At 33.0% G+C, this 17,342-nt stretch overlaps 1 protein-coding gene across 1 annotated transcript; it reads right to left on the reverse strand.

The window, feature by feature from the left end:
* Positions 1–2,872: 2,872 nt before the first annotated feature.
* On the reverse strand, positions 2,873–17,292 carry LOC133190079 (acid-sensing ion channel 1A-like). The gene is made up of 8 exons (XM_061325550.1): positions 17,074–17,292; positions 16,143–16,677; positions 7,219–7,317; positions 4,462–4,639; positions 3,680–3,736; positions 3,407–3,569; positions 3,171–3,265; positions 2,873–3,057 (listed from the first exon to the last, which is right to left on the reverse strand). The coding sequence occupies exons 1-8, from the start codon at positions 17,286–17,288 to the stop codon at positions 2,909–2,911; spliced, it is 1,491 nt and encodes a 496-aa protein (XP_061181534.1). The 5' UTR covers positions 17,289–17,292; the 3' UTR covers positions 2,873–2,908.
* Positions 17,293–17,342: the final 50 nt, after the last annotated feature.

A 17,342-nucleotide genomic window follows, 5' to 3' on the forward strand; every position in this document is an offset into this window, starting at 1 on the left:
ATAATCAGTATGTAATGAAAATTCAGGCAGAAGCTGTGAAAACAACCAAACAGTTAAGGGAAGAAAACAAAGCCCTGCTACAGACCATCCGAATATTGGAAAATGAAAAGGATCATTTGCTCGCCTTGTTTGTGGAAAATAAACAACGATATCAACCACGTAGACATCAGGGAAGACCAAGAAGAGGCCAGTTTTATTGAAAAAAAAATCAAAACACGAGGACGTGTTTTACGCGAAGGCGGAGCATGTGTTACGGTGTAAAATACGACTTTTCGGACTAATTATAAATTACTGTGTAAATTAACTTTTCGGACTATGTGTAAATTGTTATAAAAACTTTTCGTATATTTCGGCAAATGTGATAAATTCTATAAATTCCGCACAGCTTTAATCCTACCTGAGGCAGTCTGACATGGACAGTTAATCTCCTAATTGACTTCTGTTTATATTTATTGTCACTTAATCTTTCATCTTCTTTAATTCTATTATATACATATGTCGCTAAAATGTCATCAGTCGCTCAATAATTGTTGATACTTGATTTCTTTATACGTTCTTGTTAATCCCTTTATTTTGTCATATCTTTGTTCAATATGTATGTTTTGTTGTTAAAAATTATAGTCAGTTGGAATCAGACCTTCGGTGCTGATACATCCCAAACTCATGTAAAAGTATATTCCATGCTGATTCTATATAAAAGTACTAAACTATAACGCGTGTTGGCTTATTGGGGGTTTCATGAAACTGGGTTCAACAATAAGAGGAAAACTCACGGTTGGCCCAGAATTAAAATTTGACGGACAAATCCATCCCGTAATACATTCATTTTTATCGCCAGTTAAATCCCACAAAGCAAGATATAAACAAGTCACTGATTACAATGCACTTGTCGACATGACATCATCATGGTAAAATTTGACGCATTTTATGTGCAGTAAGAGGAGGATCAAGTAATTTTTTCACAGTGAAAACTGTATTTTATTATTAAAGAGAATATTTTTTGCAAATGTTAGGAAGACCATTAATGCAAATCTGAAACCATTGTTTAGTGCCACCATTTAAAAACTATCAAGAGAATGTATTGAATTAATTCTACCGTGTTTTTTGTACAGGGTTTGAATGTTTCACGCCGAGGTGTCTCATTAAATCGCCTTTTCGCAAGGGCATACACTTTATAGATCTTGACCAATTTTTAAATATACACAACGGAAACAATCCTTAACTTGAAAAGTGCTGCTGCTCTCCTGAAATCGAGAGCATTTCTTAATAAATACATAAAATACTTGGTAAAGATCATGCAAACATATTTCGACTAGAGCTAAATAACTTGAAATTTAAACTAATAAAATGCGAATTCTATTTAAAGTAGTAGCACTTTCAATAAACTACAAGATATGTAGAAACAATTTATTACTTAAGTTTTTAATTTGATTTAGGGTATGCCCTTGCGATATTGAAATTTGTTTATGACCTACTCTGATACAGTACACATTACATACATTTATCACGTGACTGTCAAATAACGTGACCAAACCAAATTCAATACAGAGCGGCGTATACAATGTTATTTCTATTAATATTAAAGTCATGTGATAATATAGTAGCTTTACAAAAATAAATTCAGTTTAAAAAGATATGCATTTATGCACGTTCATATTCCGTTGATTTCTTCGTAGCCTGTGATTTATACTATGGTATATCTAAAAGGAACTACATATAGGTTCCCAGAAATTACACATAATCGTGTCAAGCGATGCAAGTCTTATGCTATACTATAGTCAGTCCCTTTTTAAGTATCTTTATCCGGCAAATCTCTAGTCGGAGAAGCTTCATAAAGATATATCCAACTTTTTATTTGTTATGCAGTTATAAACGAACCAATCTTGTTCTAAATGTATGCGACATTTGATAATTGTGTTCGTGTTCCGAGTGTTACAGGCTCTAAACTTGATTGAAAATTAAAACAGGCGGACAATGACTGGAATGCTCCCATAGGATTAGTACATACATCCAGGTCATAAGCGGTAATTTCTTGATTAAACTACACTCAGATAGTTTCAACGAAATACCTCTATATGATATAAATGACGTAAAGACATTCATAAGACAGGTGTGAGCGATCTAAGTTTGAGTAGGGGGGGGGGCACAACAGGTTTTTCAATATTATTAGGGCTGGGACGATATATCGAGATGTCGATAATATCGATTCTATGTGAAGACGATACGCATATCGATACGTACGAAGAAATATCGCAAAAAAAATTCTGACGTATGTTTTTCTTTGTTTACTTAAGTAAACATTTTTTGGTTTAATATGTAAAATAATTATGCTAAATATAGATATGAAATACATAATAATTAACATCAATTATGTAAAATAATTTTGTTTTACAACAGATAAGCAACTTCGTTGAATAAATCTTTCTTATTTGTGAAGAAATGTTTTGTTCATTTCAATTTTTAAAAAAACAAATTTATAACCAATTCAACATATCGTTATACATATCGTATCATGGCTCAAATATCGTGATACGTATCGATATAGAAAAAGTTGTAAGTTGTCCCAGCCCTAAATATTATCCGTGAGCATTCTTGTTTATTCACGATTAAAAACGCTTAACGTTTCCCCCTAAAATAATACAATGCAAATAAATACACTTTGCTGAATCTGATTTCAATATTCACAAATTAAATATATATATATAAATCATATTGACATACAATTTATACATGACAGTTTACATCAACAAGTATTACAAACTTTATTGTACAAAATTCACCGGTTATGTTTATTAAAAATCTCTTTCTATATGTATTTGTCAGCTTTTATTTTTTTTACTTAATATCCTTACTCACTCACAAAACTCTCTCTCTCTCACTCTTTCTCTCTCTCGTAAAAAATAAGATGCTAGGCACCATTGTCTTTCGGATGTTTTCTTGACTTGGAGCTTAGTTGTTTGAAGATAAACAGCAAGACTAAAAACATTATTTCCATGAATTCCATTATTGTGAGAACACTTGCTCCAATGAATAATCCCATCTGGCCACCAATGTTAGCTAAATAACAATTTTAAGGACCATAAATATATGAATATATGCATAATAAAGTGAATTCCTTTACACAAATTTAGGTATTATCACAGAAAGGCACAGACACCAAAAGTACGCACCCAAGACATCTCCTATTCTTTCATACTTCGGAATTTGCCTCGTCCAGAAGTAATTCAGCTTGTCATAAAATATCGATATTTCCAATATGGTGTCCCTATTTCGAAGATGTACATTTGTATATTAATATTTATGTGTAATTTGTTTTTGAGGAATAAATAGAAATGATTCAGAAAATGGGCGTGTAAAAAGTTAACATTTTTCTCCATTAAATTGGGAAAATTTGAAATTGTGTTACTTTAATCGTTCCTTTGATGTGTTGAAGTGTGAAGACAGAATCTGGACCAAAATATCGGAGGGAAACTGACTAGTGGACACTGAGACGTCATAATTCGTTTGCTGGCACGGGTAGGGGCAGTCACAATGGATAACATTCTGAGCTTCCCGGTATATCAGTTTCACTGGAAAATTACTTCATAAATAAAAATTTACAGTTTTCAAATCTCATCCAGAAAACATATATATACTTATATGTGTTAATTATAATGACTTTCTTCAAAATTCTACATACCTATTTCTTTCAGGTAACATTTCGAGATCTGGTACTTTGAACAAATAGGGTGAATTCCTGAAAAAGAATTACTAGTATACCAAAAAATTTCATATATGATAATAAATATATAATAATTGGGGCGAATAAATCTCATATCATGTACCACCCACTATATCAGTATCATGAGAAATTCATGATTTTAAATACTTCTTTCAGGAATCTAGTTTAAAATACAATTGCTAAGTATTGATTATTTTTTAAAGAATTTTTATAGCACAAGTCAGGTCAGTAGAAAAAAGTAAAGAAATCCCATACCTTAGAAGACTGTTTGTTGCAGGGGTAGCACGGTCGAATGTTGCCCATTATCTATGACGTTACTTCGACCTGGCATTTCTTAAAGCTTATGACATGAAGAAATGAAATTTGCCCCCCCCCCCAATAAGCCAAATGGCTCTCCAGAAACATGATTAAGTGCACGATATTGACTAACACCTGGGACAGGGCCCTAGAACGCGGGGGGGGGGGGGGGGGTTACTATGTAAATTTTCAGTTGGGAGCTGCTTGCCCCCCCCCCCCCCCTCTCCCACATACACACTTTTTGTTGCTGTACGGTCAAACACTGGCGAATTCAGGCAATTGAAAATAAAATGTACCGATTTTTTTTTTATTTTTACTTGTCAATTTTTTTTCGGAGGTCAGACCCCACTTTGAAAAAAGTTGCTACGGGCCTGTGGGATATGGCAACTTGGGTGATACTGGCGGAAGAAAAGCACGTGATCATTAGGGAAAAAAATATTTACCTAAATCACCAACCCGCACACAACCACATTTCTTGAATATTAATTCTGAGAGGCAGAACTTTTTACAAATGCCAACACTGTACGGTCTGGGATGAAATTTGTTGACAAAATCTGGAGCATCTGTGTTCAAACAATACCCATCCGCAAATGCTTTGAACGGATATGGCAAAAAGGTAAACTAAAACAAATCAGTGAAATACATTCTCATTAGTTAGAACTTGTATGGTGTTAATTACATCAAGGTTCATGCAGGATTGTTTTTTATTATCTTCATGACACAAAAATATTTCTGGCAATATAAATTTCAAAACCAGAAATCGTCTCTAAAAAAGGTATGGCCAGAATGATATATGTATTCACAATTCATTATGAGATCTCGTATGATGTTACAATGCAGCTCATTAATCAACCAAAGATTTGCGATCTTTATATATTTTTGCAACTAGCTATTTTGTATTTATATGCGAGAAAAAAATCACGAATTTTGGTTATTTCTTTAAATACAACCTTTCATAATACAAATATACGTGACATTTGTGGCAACGCACTTTGAAAAAATTACGCACTTTGAAAAAAATTTTCAAAGTGCGTTAAAATTGGGACAAAATCAACGCACTTTGAAAAAAAATTTCAAAGTGCGTTAAATTTTGGACTAAATCAACGCACTTTGAAAATTTTTTTCAAAGTGCGTTAAGAGTGTACATCAACATTTTTTACCATGGAGACACTCAACGCACTTTGAAAAAATACGTATAAAACAAAAATTGTGGACTTAGATTTTAATAATAGACAGCATTAATTTGTTACATTTCTTCCGAAAAACTGATGAATTGATCTACCCTCATCGAGAATGAGGAGATGGCAGGTAGAAAGGCCCTCAGCCCAGCTCTCTATCTTTCGTACACAAATATATGTATTTACATAACTGGTGTGACATTGATATTATTTCTCTCAATAAATTTGAGTTAACGTAAAATAGATGAAAAAATTGAGATAAGCTTCCCTGAAAAAAAAAAATACGAACCCTATTATATTAAAGAAGAAAGCCGCATAACCTTTATTCAAAAATATATCCACAATGATTCCTCAGAAAAAATGCTTTTACGTGGTAATTAAAACACGCTATTTGACATGTCTAGCGTTTTTATGATATCAAATTACAGATTTCGAAGTAATCTGACTGCATAAATTTTTGAGAAAAAGGTATTAGTGAACGAGGTAAAAATTTCAGTCGAGTGAGTAATGTTGCCAAGGTTTATTTTCTTACTATCAAATAAATGAGTCAACCATTGTTTCATATATGTTCACAATAGATAGATAGATGAATATGATAGAAAAAGAGATGAGATAGAGAGAGGTATGGAAAAATCATGATTGCTCCCTTTTCCCTAAGAAAAATGCGATGCTTTAAGTCACTTCTCGACACCTATATCTACCGAACTTATTAGAGACTGGGTAAAATTTAAAAAAGAAAAGAAAAAAAGAAACGAAACTGTGCCATTAAAAAATCATTCCTCCATTATTCCTAGGACCCATTTCCCTTTTATAACAGTTACAAGAACCTTTGGAAACAAGACAACTCCTAAAAATCTTTAAAACGTCTATATCTCAGATCCTGACGTCATCACCGAAAAGTTATCCAACCAGGTTCAAATAATTATTTATCATACCTAAAATTTGCAAGAATATTGACCAAGCCGTGCACAATTTTTTTTTTCAAAGTGCGTTAATATGGTCGATATTAACGCACTTTGAAAAGAAATATTTTTTTTTCAAAGTGCGTTAACGTGGTCCCAAAATTAACGCACTTTGAAAAATTTTTTCAAAGTGCGTAATTTTTCAAAGTGCGTTGTAACAGACGTTTTCTAGAGAAAAAGGTCTTGACATTAGTCTAATTACGCAGAAAATAAAGTTAATACGGAAGAAAAAAAAATAAAAGTTGAGATAGGCGCATGCCCGCTTAACTTATAGATCTACCAGTTCCGAAACTAAGTTCAGTTAATATTCAAAGAACAATGCCTGGGTCAATTTGATTGAAATGTGAAGATAACGAACAATGATCATGAGCAAAAGTCCATTTAAACAATACAAGTCGTGAACAGGGTCCGGTGCCATGGAGGAGTAAGGATCCCCTGTCGACCGGTCACACCCGCCATATGCTTCTTGTCATGATCGGGTAAACGGAAAAAATTCCGTACCCAATATAATGTGAATCTTAATTTACGTATACTTAAAGTGGAAGAAGTTAATTAGAAAAGGTACATGTAATTTACAATAGAGATTAGATGTGAAATTGACCAATAATTAAGTCAAATTACTCAAATATCAAGACAAGGCAACGAGAGTCCAAAAGCAACATATAAAAGGGTTATTCAATCATATCTTTGTGCAGCTCAGATACTTGTACTAATACATGGTCATCCTCTACAGGGATTCACATGTTTTGATACCAGTCTCAAAGGTTTTCAAGGAAAAGAAACAAAAATAGAAAAAAATTAGGGGTTATTTTTTTTAGGGGAGTAAGGTTGTGTTTCGAAAGAAAAGAATTGCACTTTTGTGTAAAACTATAATACTTTTGCAACCTTTGAAATTGTAAAGCAACCATGGCATGGTCAATGTTACATATTCCCAAATCCCATGTTTATTTTCTACACCCGCCCCCTTTGTCCGTACCACTGCCAAGATACTACAAGTAGAACTACTAAAACAAAACTACTGAGTAGATGAGTAGATTTAAGCCAGTATTTCTATGGTTACCCTCTTCTTGGACACGGATGCCAATGCAGACACTCCGGGGGCGACAACAAACCCCTGATTGATAGGATCCGGTACGGTGCCTGGCTCATGTACCACAACCTATATCATATAAAAGAACGAGAAATGACATGCATGTAGCTTGAGTAGAGTCTTCAAACGTAGTAGAAAGAAGAAGTGTCCTGCCACAGTTTGAAATACAATCAGTGTTTATATTAGGAGTAGAATCTTTTCATCTTAAAATTACTGGTTAACATATCGGCTTGGCCAAGACCAGGTGCCCATTTCCAACTAAATGATGTTATATAGATGTAACTCTTTATAGTTACATCTAATCTAAATGTCTTTTGTTGCATTGCAAAGAGCAGAAAGAGAGCTTTCCATTGGTATATAATATCATATATATAGTATCTGCGTCTTTGAAAAAACAACAGAATAAAGTCAAAGATTCATAATATTTGAAGCGTTATGCTGTTGCACTTGATTTTTTACATTTTAAATAATGGTGAATTAAAATTATTTTGAATGAAACATTTAAAAATAAATATACTTAATTATAGAAAAATCACTCTGGTTTAGTTTAATTTTTACAGAAAAGAAAAAGGATAAAAATTGTGGAAATTGTGAATAAATGTGTGTAGATATACTTTTGTTATATAATTCAAGATTTATCAATGTTGGAATAAATGCATAATTTTTAGCAAAAAAGAGCAAATATAATGTGTTTAATTTTTTTTATTTTACTTAAGAAAAAAAGTACTATGAGAAAAATATAGTGGTTATATGGTAAAATGCGTGCACATTTTGTAATTTTTTTCCCATACTGGTCAAAGTTTTTGTATAGTCCGTAGCCCCATATTTCTTTATAGTTTGTGTTCAACAAAAGAATGTATAATTAATCATGCTCTTGCTTGATATTTTCACAGTTACCAGTCAAATAAAAAACAGTAATGAATAGCTTTTGCGCTAACACCAAAAGAAGTTATTAAAGAATAATTGGTGTCCGTAGCCCTGTATAGTCCGTAGCCCTAATATAATAACTTCCAGAAAAAGTCATATACATTATTGATACAATAACTACAATACAATAATATCTTTATTCAAACAAATGCAATGTTTTTAAATACAAATACCACTGTAATTAAAGATAAAATGTCTGAAAATTAACATTTTTCAACTAAAGGCTTGCTTCTGTAGTCTATCCTGTTATGTTTGTGGTCACAACATATTTCTAAATATACAAGATAATGTTTTCCTTCTTGTGATACATACTATCATTCCATTTAAAATAATTTGCATTGTAATATTTCTAAAAGGATATTTAGCCACAAAAATCCTACTTACAAAAGGGCTACGGACTCTACAAATAAAAGCATATTCAAAGCTGACATGAATTCTTAAAAACGCAACATTTGCATCAATGTACGACTTGTTTCATACCAACTATTCCGCCATATTTCTTTCAGATACCTTGTCTTATGGTAACGATATATACCCCAGTGCCTTCGTTACACTTGAGTGAATTTTTGGTTTGGCTATCGACGCGTGCACATCTCCGATAGTAAAGTATTTGGGAACACATGAATTGATGAAAACATTTAAAATCCAGAACAGATAAAAACAGTCATAACGATAATTATGAATAATTATCGTTTTGAATAATATAAATGCAAGTTTGGAAGAAAAAACATAGTTGCGCGTGTTTTTTAAGGCATACCAATATATGCATAATAAACTTGAAATTATACATAGTAAACTCGTACAAACAATTTGCAATAATCTATCGTAAGAATGGAACAAACAACCAGCATATTTGCTATGCATATCCATATGCATTCAAATACAATTGAGAGAACACGTCGAACGCTGTAAACTTATTCATACCTGGAAATAGACCACTATACCTGTTCGAAGATGTGCACATGCCGAGTGAATTACACCTTGTATTCCATTTATTGAAATATGCATCACAAAAAAGTAATAAGTCCATAAATACTCAACAATAAACACGTTGTCACTTCATCGTACAGTCTAGCACTCAAATACACTTAGTCCGTGCTGATCAGATTTTGGTCAGGGAAAATATCAAAAGTGAAAAAGGGAATTAGTATTTGCGCGACTGGGTAAAAATTAAGAAATCACTAAAAAAGTTTGATTGCTGATTATCTAAAAAAATAAACTGAGTAATTTGGTGTAAGAAAATGATTTAGAACACAACACAAAAGCATTTAACCAGAACACAAATCAACAAATATATAAACACACACGTGGAGCGGGGGGGGGGGGGGGATACCCCCTTTTCTCAGAGTCTTTCAGGCATGTGTGTCGTTTAGCATCTAAGAAATAATTAACACTTTACCTGAAAAATCTTTGACAAGTAAATATATATATATATATATATATATATATATATATATATATATATATATATATATATATATATATATATATATATATATATATATATATATAATAAAAATTATAACAATAATAATAATGATAAAAAATAAACAAAAATAATTATAAAAAATCTCCAAAATCCAATTTTGTGGCGGTGATGGGGGGGGGGGGGGGGTAGCGGCTTTTTCGACGATTTGACTATAGTGCAACAAAAAGTGGAGGGGGTCAGCCTTTGAGTGTGTATTTCATACTAAACAGTAAAACATTATGCTCGAAAAAAACCCACCCACGCGTTCTACAGGCCTGTCTTTTACGGTTGATTTTGTAAGGATTTTTTTTTATTTCAAGACTCCCCCCCCCCAACTCTTATCCAACATTATTGTACATTGTATTCAATTATTTTTCTGCTGAAAATGATAGTATGAATGGAATCTGTCCCTCCCCTGACTATTTTTTTTAAGTGCCTGTTTTCTTCTTCACTTCCCCAAATTTTTAAGTGCCTAAGTTTTAAGTTTTTCTTTTGCTTGTCAATCATTTTACTCCCCCCCCCATTCTCCCTCGCATACACACATTTTGAGAAACGGTGCTACGTGCCTGTTTTATATGCATGTATAGGAAGCCTTTCCAGACTGGAGAGTTTCCACAGGCAGTCTAAAATTTGGTACCTAATCAATTTCTTGTATTTTGAAAAAATCTTAAAAGATAGTTTAAGGATTACTTGAAATCTTATCCGCAAGATTATGGATAAATATTTTTTTGCATTTTCAATACAAGTATATTCTCTCTCTCTCTCTCTCTCTCTCTCTCTCTCTCTCTCTCTCTCTCGTGTAAGCATCTTTACATGTAAGAGCAATAATGCATAAAAAAATCCGATGTAGTAGAAATCTTGGGAAATGTTATAGTCTTTATAACGGCAGATCAAGGAATTTTTCTGGGGCAGAGTGGATCAAACCTGCTGAAAAAAAGTCTCCTTTTTTTGACAAGCCAAAAAAAAAAAAGAAAGAAAAGAAGAAAAAACCTACACACCCAAACGAAAGGGGAACTAAACAATTGTGAAAACTATATTTCACGGGAATGGAAACATGTGGACCCCTCTCACGTACTTTCCAGAGGAAACAAAGTCAGTTTTTTTTGTTTCTCTATACCTATTAGAAACACTGAAGAGCACAGAGGCTTCCTACCAGAAATATTTAGACAAGAAAAAAAATATCAAAACTTAAAAAAAAAAAAAAAAAAAAAAAACTTGGAGGGGGGGGGGGACACTCTCAGGGGCACATGTTTTCCTTTCCTACAAACTTTGACTATTAATTATATAATATTTAAAGAAATAATACACATGCACGCGCAACTATATTTTAATCACTCAGTCATATTACAATTTTTATATTTTAATCATTCAGTCATATTACAATTTTTTTTTAATATCTAGAACGTGTAAATATGTGTAATTGTTAAAAAAAAAACACTTACGTAATGTAATGATTAGTACTTTTGCATCGCCTCGTGATATCTTTGACAATACGAGGATTGTTGAATCAGCCCACTTTACATTTGGGTACACAGTAGAACTATTTCAGTTATCAATATTAGTTTCATATAATACTAATAGTGTAATATATACTCAACTTCAAACATGTAATGTAGATTATTTTAACTACACATAATTATGTCTGTGCTTATGTGTATATAAAATAATCTACATTACATGTTTTTGTATATATTGAAGTTGAGTAAGTCTGTCAGTGCTTGTTGATAATTGTGCTTGTAATTTGTAACGCCTAAAAGGGCTCTAATTTGAAAATAATTTGTCTACAGAAACAAATTGTTCAGTGTGTGTAAATTTAAGATATATTAGTTTTATATCTAAAATAGTTGAGGCCAGTTCATTGCACGTATTTAAATATATTTGATCAAGGAAAATCCTACCTTTTTCCGACATATTGAAAAAAATGTATTCTACATATCCCCCCCCCCCGCCCCCTTTTCATTCTCTTTAAAAGATGTAATTAAGATCCGTAACAAGAATGTATCTTTATGTAATAAATTTGAAGTAGTGAAGCCACATTCATGAACATATTTACTACATGTACCGACAACAGCTAGTTCGATTTCTTTGCGTGACTATATTGTCTAATCAGGCAAATAACACCAATGTCATTTCCACCTTCGATATTTTCCCTGACCAAAAATGCTGATCGGCAGGGACCACGTGTGTTCAAGTGCTAGTGACAATGTGTTTGCCGTTTGAGTTACAAATGGATTTATTTCTTCTGTGATGCATATTTCAATAAAAGGAAAATAGGAAATAATTCTTTCGACATGTGCACATCCCTGTAGCGATAGCAGTATTTCAGGCAGATGATTTTAGAGCGTTCGACGCGTTTTCTCGGCATGCATGCATTTACAACTTGAATGCGTAAGTTGCATAGTATGTGCTTATACCGTGTAGCATGCATAAAGCTCAAGAGTAGTGTTATTTGGAGGAAAAAAAATGGATGTGGTAGCCTTTTCTTCTTTATTGTTCAAATATATACGTATACCAAACTTGAATTTTCCGTTTTGATTTTTTAGCATTGCATCTAAATTATTCAAATTTTATATACTCATTTCCAGTTTTCAAAATAAAAAATCCGAGTTTTGGTAGGATTGCTAAATTTATTGCATATTCCAAAACTGCTTTATCGGAGATGTGTACAGGCCTACATGTTTTCGGTCAGTTCATAGCGTGTTCCAAAACTTTGCTATCGGAGATGTGTACATGTCAACAGCCAGGCTAGAAAATCACTCAAGTGTAAAAAAGGCATCAGGGTTTATATAGCCGGTAAAATAAGTGAGCGAATATGAAAGAAATATGGCGGGAAAGGGAGTACGGGAATGAAATAAGTCGTACAAGGATGAAAATATCACATATTTAAGAGTTCATGTCAGCTTTAAGGCCATATAACCGTACTTCTGTATTAGCAAGATTTTTTTTCCTGCATGCATCTACTGCAAAATTGGGCTTCAATGGTTTATTACTTCTCATCAACCAGTCTTAACATCCCATAGTGGGATTTGATCCCAAAACATAAGGATCAACTCCTTACTTTGCAATTTAGTACAGAGTGAGACCTTCACTCTTATAATTGTGTCACCCACTCTACTTGTCACTGAATCGTTAATTTAAAAAAAGCATTGATTCTTGATGGATAAATATTGTACTAATCATGTTTTTACTTCAAATGATCAATCATGTTTTGTAACTTTTTTATGAATTACACCATATGATCATGAGAAATTATATACCCATACACCTTTTGAATGACCACCTTGAGCTCCATGTATTACAATGTATTACATTAAAGTAAAAAAAATATGAAGCAATATAGTCTGTAACCCCCATCCCCCCCCCAAAAAAAAAAAACATGCCTCGATTTAAATACAGCTCCTTTTGCTTTTATTCATTATAGTTTGAATACCAATAATGCATTAATTAGTTGAACTGAAATTTCATTTGGCATTAAAAGTACACAATACATTAGACAATTGATTTTTAAATATGGTATTTTGAATACTCAAACTCAGTAGCGTGAACTTTTATGGAATGCCAAATAATAAAAAAAATTGCCCAAAATTTAATTATACAATTATATTTTCTTTAAGTGGATTGTTCACAACAGAGATGTCTAACGGTATAGTCCGTAGCCCCAGTGCTCACGTGAAATCCAGCCTTCATAGATGCTAAATTAAAGCCAATTCTTCGTCTCCAGATGGTCTTGAACTATATTTTGTTTTCAAAACACCAATTACATGTAATTCAGACATGTATTATTTTGTTCTGACAATTTATATTTTACTCGTATTGTGAATTTATTCGAAGTTTTTCGTTTTATTTCGTTAAATTTCACGGGATTTTTGTATAAATTGATTTAATATCCAAATGAAAGAATTCATTAAACACTTGTGAACTCCATGATGATAATTTTAACAAATATTTACTGATACAAACAGGTATTTTTCAACAAATAAGTTTGAAATTTTCATCCCCACATACAATATCTTTAGAAAAATTGAAAGTACTTTAATGTATTTTTACTTCAGATGTCCAAATAATAAGGGTAGAAAAACTCCCAAAGATTAACAAATTTACCCATGTCCTTTATATACTGTAACATTTTAATGGAAATGAGTTATGTGATTTTTCTTGCTCAGACAATGTTTTGTGAAGAGTTTGTATTTGGGTTATACTTTTTTGTTTAGTTGAATATGATACAGATAAATGTTATGCCTGAATATGTATAGTCCGTAGTCCACTTGGGTCTCTGCTATATTAAGAGTGAAATCTTTTTAACCGCTTGACAGAAATGGACAGAAATTTCAGACAATCTGCCAAAAGGATGTAGTGTTACATAGAACATATTTGTAATACATTTTGTTTGACTTCATTTTTTTGTTAATCTGCAACCAATACGGGCACCTGATCTTGGCCAAGCCGATATGTAGTGGATATTTAATTCATATTGTGTGATTTTAGCTCAATCCAACGAGTTAGAATAGAATATATTCGAGGGCTTTGTTGTAAAAAATTCCAATGACTAAAAGATTCCCCGGCTTTAACTCGAGGTCAGATCTCATTTATTGAGCAATCTTAAGTTAAAATAATGATACATCACAAGAGTGAACTAAATTTCAGTATTACACTCTTTTTTCTTAGTGTAGTATTTTTGCTTTAGTAAATTTTAATTATATACTGGTTGCGCCCCCCCCCCCTCCCCGTTTTTTTTTTCTGTAATATCGTGTACCTGCAAATTCTAGGATTTGGATAGTTAAGGAGGTTTTTTTTTGCTTGTCAGATAATTTTTGGAAAATCCCCCCCCCCCAACTTTTTGGACCGTTGAAGATTTTTTTTTTTTTGCCTGTTAGATTTTTTGGAGGGGGAGGGAGGATTTGCTTCCCCCTTCCACTTTTGAAACCGTTCCTACGGGCCTGCTATTGTAGCCATGCGGCAATAACATTTTGCTTTCGATCTTTCCCCTCTCATTTTCAATCATAAAAAATCAGTCTACATGTGTAAAACATGGGGGCCGGGGGTGGGAAGCTTACATTTTTATTTATCTTATTGAACAATCTTTGCTCTATGTACTCATCAAATATTTACAAAGATTCTGTTGCGTTTGTATCTCACTGCTTATTATAATAAGATAACCAGAAGTTTCTGATGAGGCTGTAGCTCTGCTGCTTTGTATTTATAACAATTAAAGGAAGAGAAAAGTAGCACTTGAAACTATGCATCAGCAATAAATAGAATAATGGTCCTTGGTTTAGTCTCTTTGTGGCAAGATTTATTGCAATCAGATTAAAAATGTTAGATGAGTAGCCTTTTAAAAGAATTTCACCAAAATTTCTAATTTTAGTAACCATAGCAAGATTGTTCATCAAAATCAAAAACAAATAAAATTATGCATCTCAGTGAAGTCTACTTTTGGGCAAAGTATCTTAAAATCAGATCAAAACTGTAGGAGGAGTAGCATTTTGGAAGTATTTCATAGAAGTTTCTATTTTTAGTAACCATGGCAACACTATTATTCCAAATCAAAAATCGATACACAGAATTATTTATCTGAGTTTGAAATCTTGTGTCCAAGTTATATTCAAATCAGACCAAAATTGTAGTAGTGTTTTGAAAGTATTTTACAAGCTTTTCTATTAAAGTAACCACGGCTACAATGCTCAAAAAAAAAAAAATCGATAAAAGAATTATGTATCTCAGAGTAGTCTACTTGTGTGTCATGTTATACTGAAATCAGACTATAAATGTAGGAGAGGTAGCATTTTGAAAGTATTTCACAGAAATTTCTATTTTTAGAAACCATAGCAAAACTGCTCCAAAAGAATCTAACACTCATGTACTAAATTATGTATCTTAGTGCAGTCTACTTGTATGCAAAGTTATATTGAATTCAGACCAAAACTGTAGGAGGGGTAGCGTTTTAAATGAATTTCACAGAAATTTCTATTTTTAGTAACCATAGCAACACCGTTCATCAAAATCAAAAACCGATGTACTAAATTATGCATTTTAGTGCATTCTACTTGTGTGGCAAGATATATTAAAATCACATCAAAACTGTAGTTTGAAAGGAATTTCACAGAACTTTCTATTTTTAGTAACCATGGCAACACCCCCGTTCATCAAAATGCACTATATTATGTGCACTATATTATGTATCTTGGTGTTGGCTACTTGTGTGCCAAGTTATATTGAAATTAAACCAAAACTGTAGGAGGAGTAGAGTTTTGAAAAATTGTTTAAAGACAGACGGACAGACAGACAGACGGATGGAGGTCGGACACCTTACCATCGCATAAAATCTTCTGGTGTCTGACCAGTAGAGCTAAAAATATCGAAAATTTGACCAAACATGAATGGTTTTATACAGACATCGAACAAGATGATCTTTGAAAAACGTTCACTGTCGTTTTTTTAATTAAAATACGAATCAAAGGTGATCAGTCTCTTTGTTTAAAATACAAAAATAGCTATAGACCTTGACTCCAGCCGTGGAGATGAATCCGGCTTCATAAAGATCCCTATGTATGTCCAGTAGGACGTGAAGATTGTAAAGAGATCCGCTCATTTTTGTAGTCACGTTTCCGTTACCGTTCCATGTAAAGCAAACCCCTAAAGAGGTCAGGATAGGTTCGAACACCTGTCCATCCAGGAAGTCGAAGGTGCTCGTCAAAATAAACTTTGAGACGTCCATGCTCAGTTCTTGTTCCAAACTATTTGGCTCAAAATATCCATTTTCCTTGTAATACGAATCATTCCAGTCCACTTCATTGCTAAAAGCCGCCATGGTGGAGATCGATAACCAATAATCAGTATCTTTTTGAGATTTAGAAGATCTTGATTTGTTCTTGGAACCCATGTTGCAGATAGTAACCGCGGGAAATTGCATTCTTTCGAAACTCTCCAGAGATATTTTGCTTAGAAACGGATATGAGTAGTAACTCCGAAACTCGTCTATCAAAAACCAGACGATGGAAACCAGTGAGGTTGGAAGGAAAAGTATCCATAAAACTCTATTTGAATAAGAAAACACATGTATTCAGATTTTGCATATTCGATTGTTCTCTTTTCTCGGTAACATCATATGAATACAATTGTAATGAAAAAAAATCCTCTCAAGATAAATGTACATGTATTTTGAATTTTGGTTAAAAAGGCTTTCGAAACTACAAATATACCAAAATGTCGCAGCATCTGTGAATCATATAAAGAAATCGAGTATTGATTTCGAAAACTAGACTAAGAAACAAAACCTATATAACTTTGTAGTCTTTGTGTTGGTACAGTTGCACTGGTAGTGGCAAAATGAGCACCCGTAGTTAGTGACTCAGGAAGACTTACGTATGGCATAAGATATAATTGGAACAGATCAAAATTGTAAAACATTCAAAGTAACACAGTTTACTTACCCTCTCAATCGGTTTCCTCGCACGGTGCCTACTTTTCCAAATCCATGACAAGTTGTCTCGGATACAAATTTCCACCAAAGTTCGCGGAGTGAATCCTTTCTTTTTTCGACACCCGCATCTTTCAAGTTAATAGAGTTCGCACGATCTGATGAAATACCAGTCCGACTTTCTTGTCGAGGTACGGATTTCTTCGGGTGTATCGCAACTTGTATCATGATATGTCTTCTTGGAGCATCGCTTCGAAAGTTTGACATATTACATATTAAACT

Source organism: Saccostrea echinata, unplaced genomic scaffold, assembly GCF_033153115.1.
Source record: "Saccostrea echinata isolate AGI-Se365-2 ecotype Australia unplaced genomic scaffold, CSIRO_AGI_Sech_v1 ptg000020l, whole genome shotgun sequence".
Taxonomy (NCBI): Eukaryota; Metazoa; Mollusca; class Bivalvia; order Ostreida; family Ostreidae; genus Saccostrea; species Saccostrea echinata.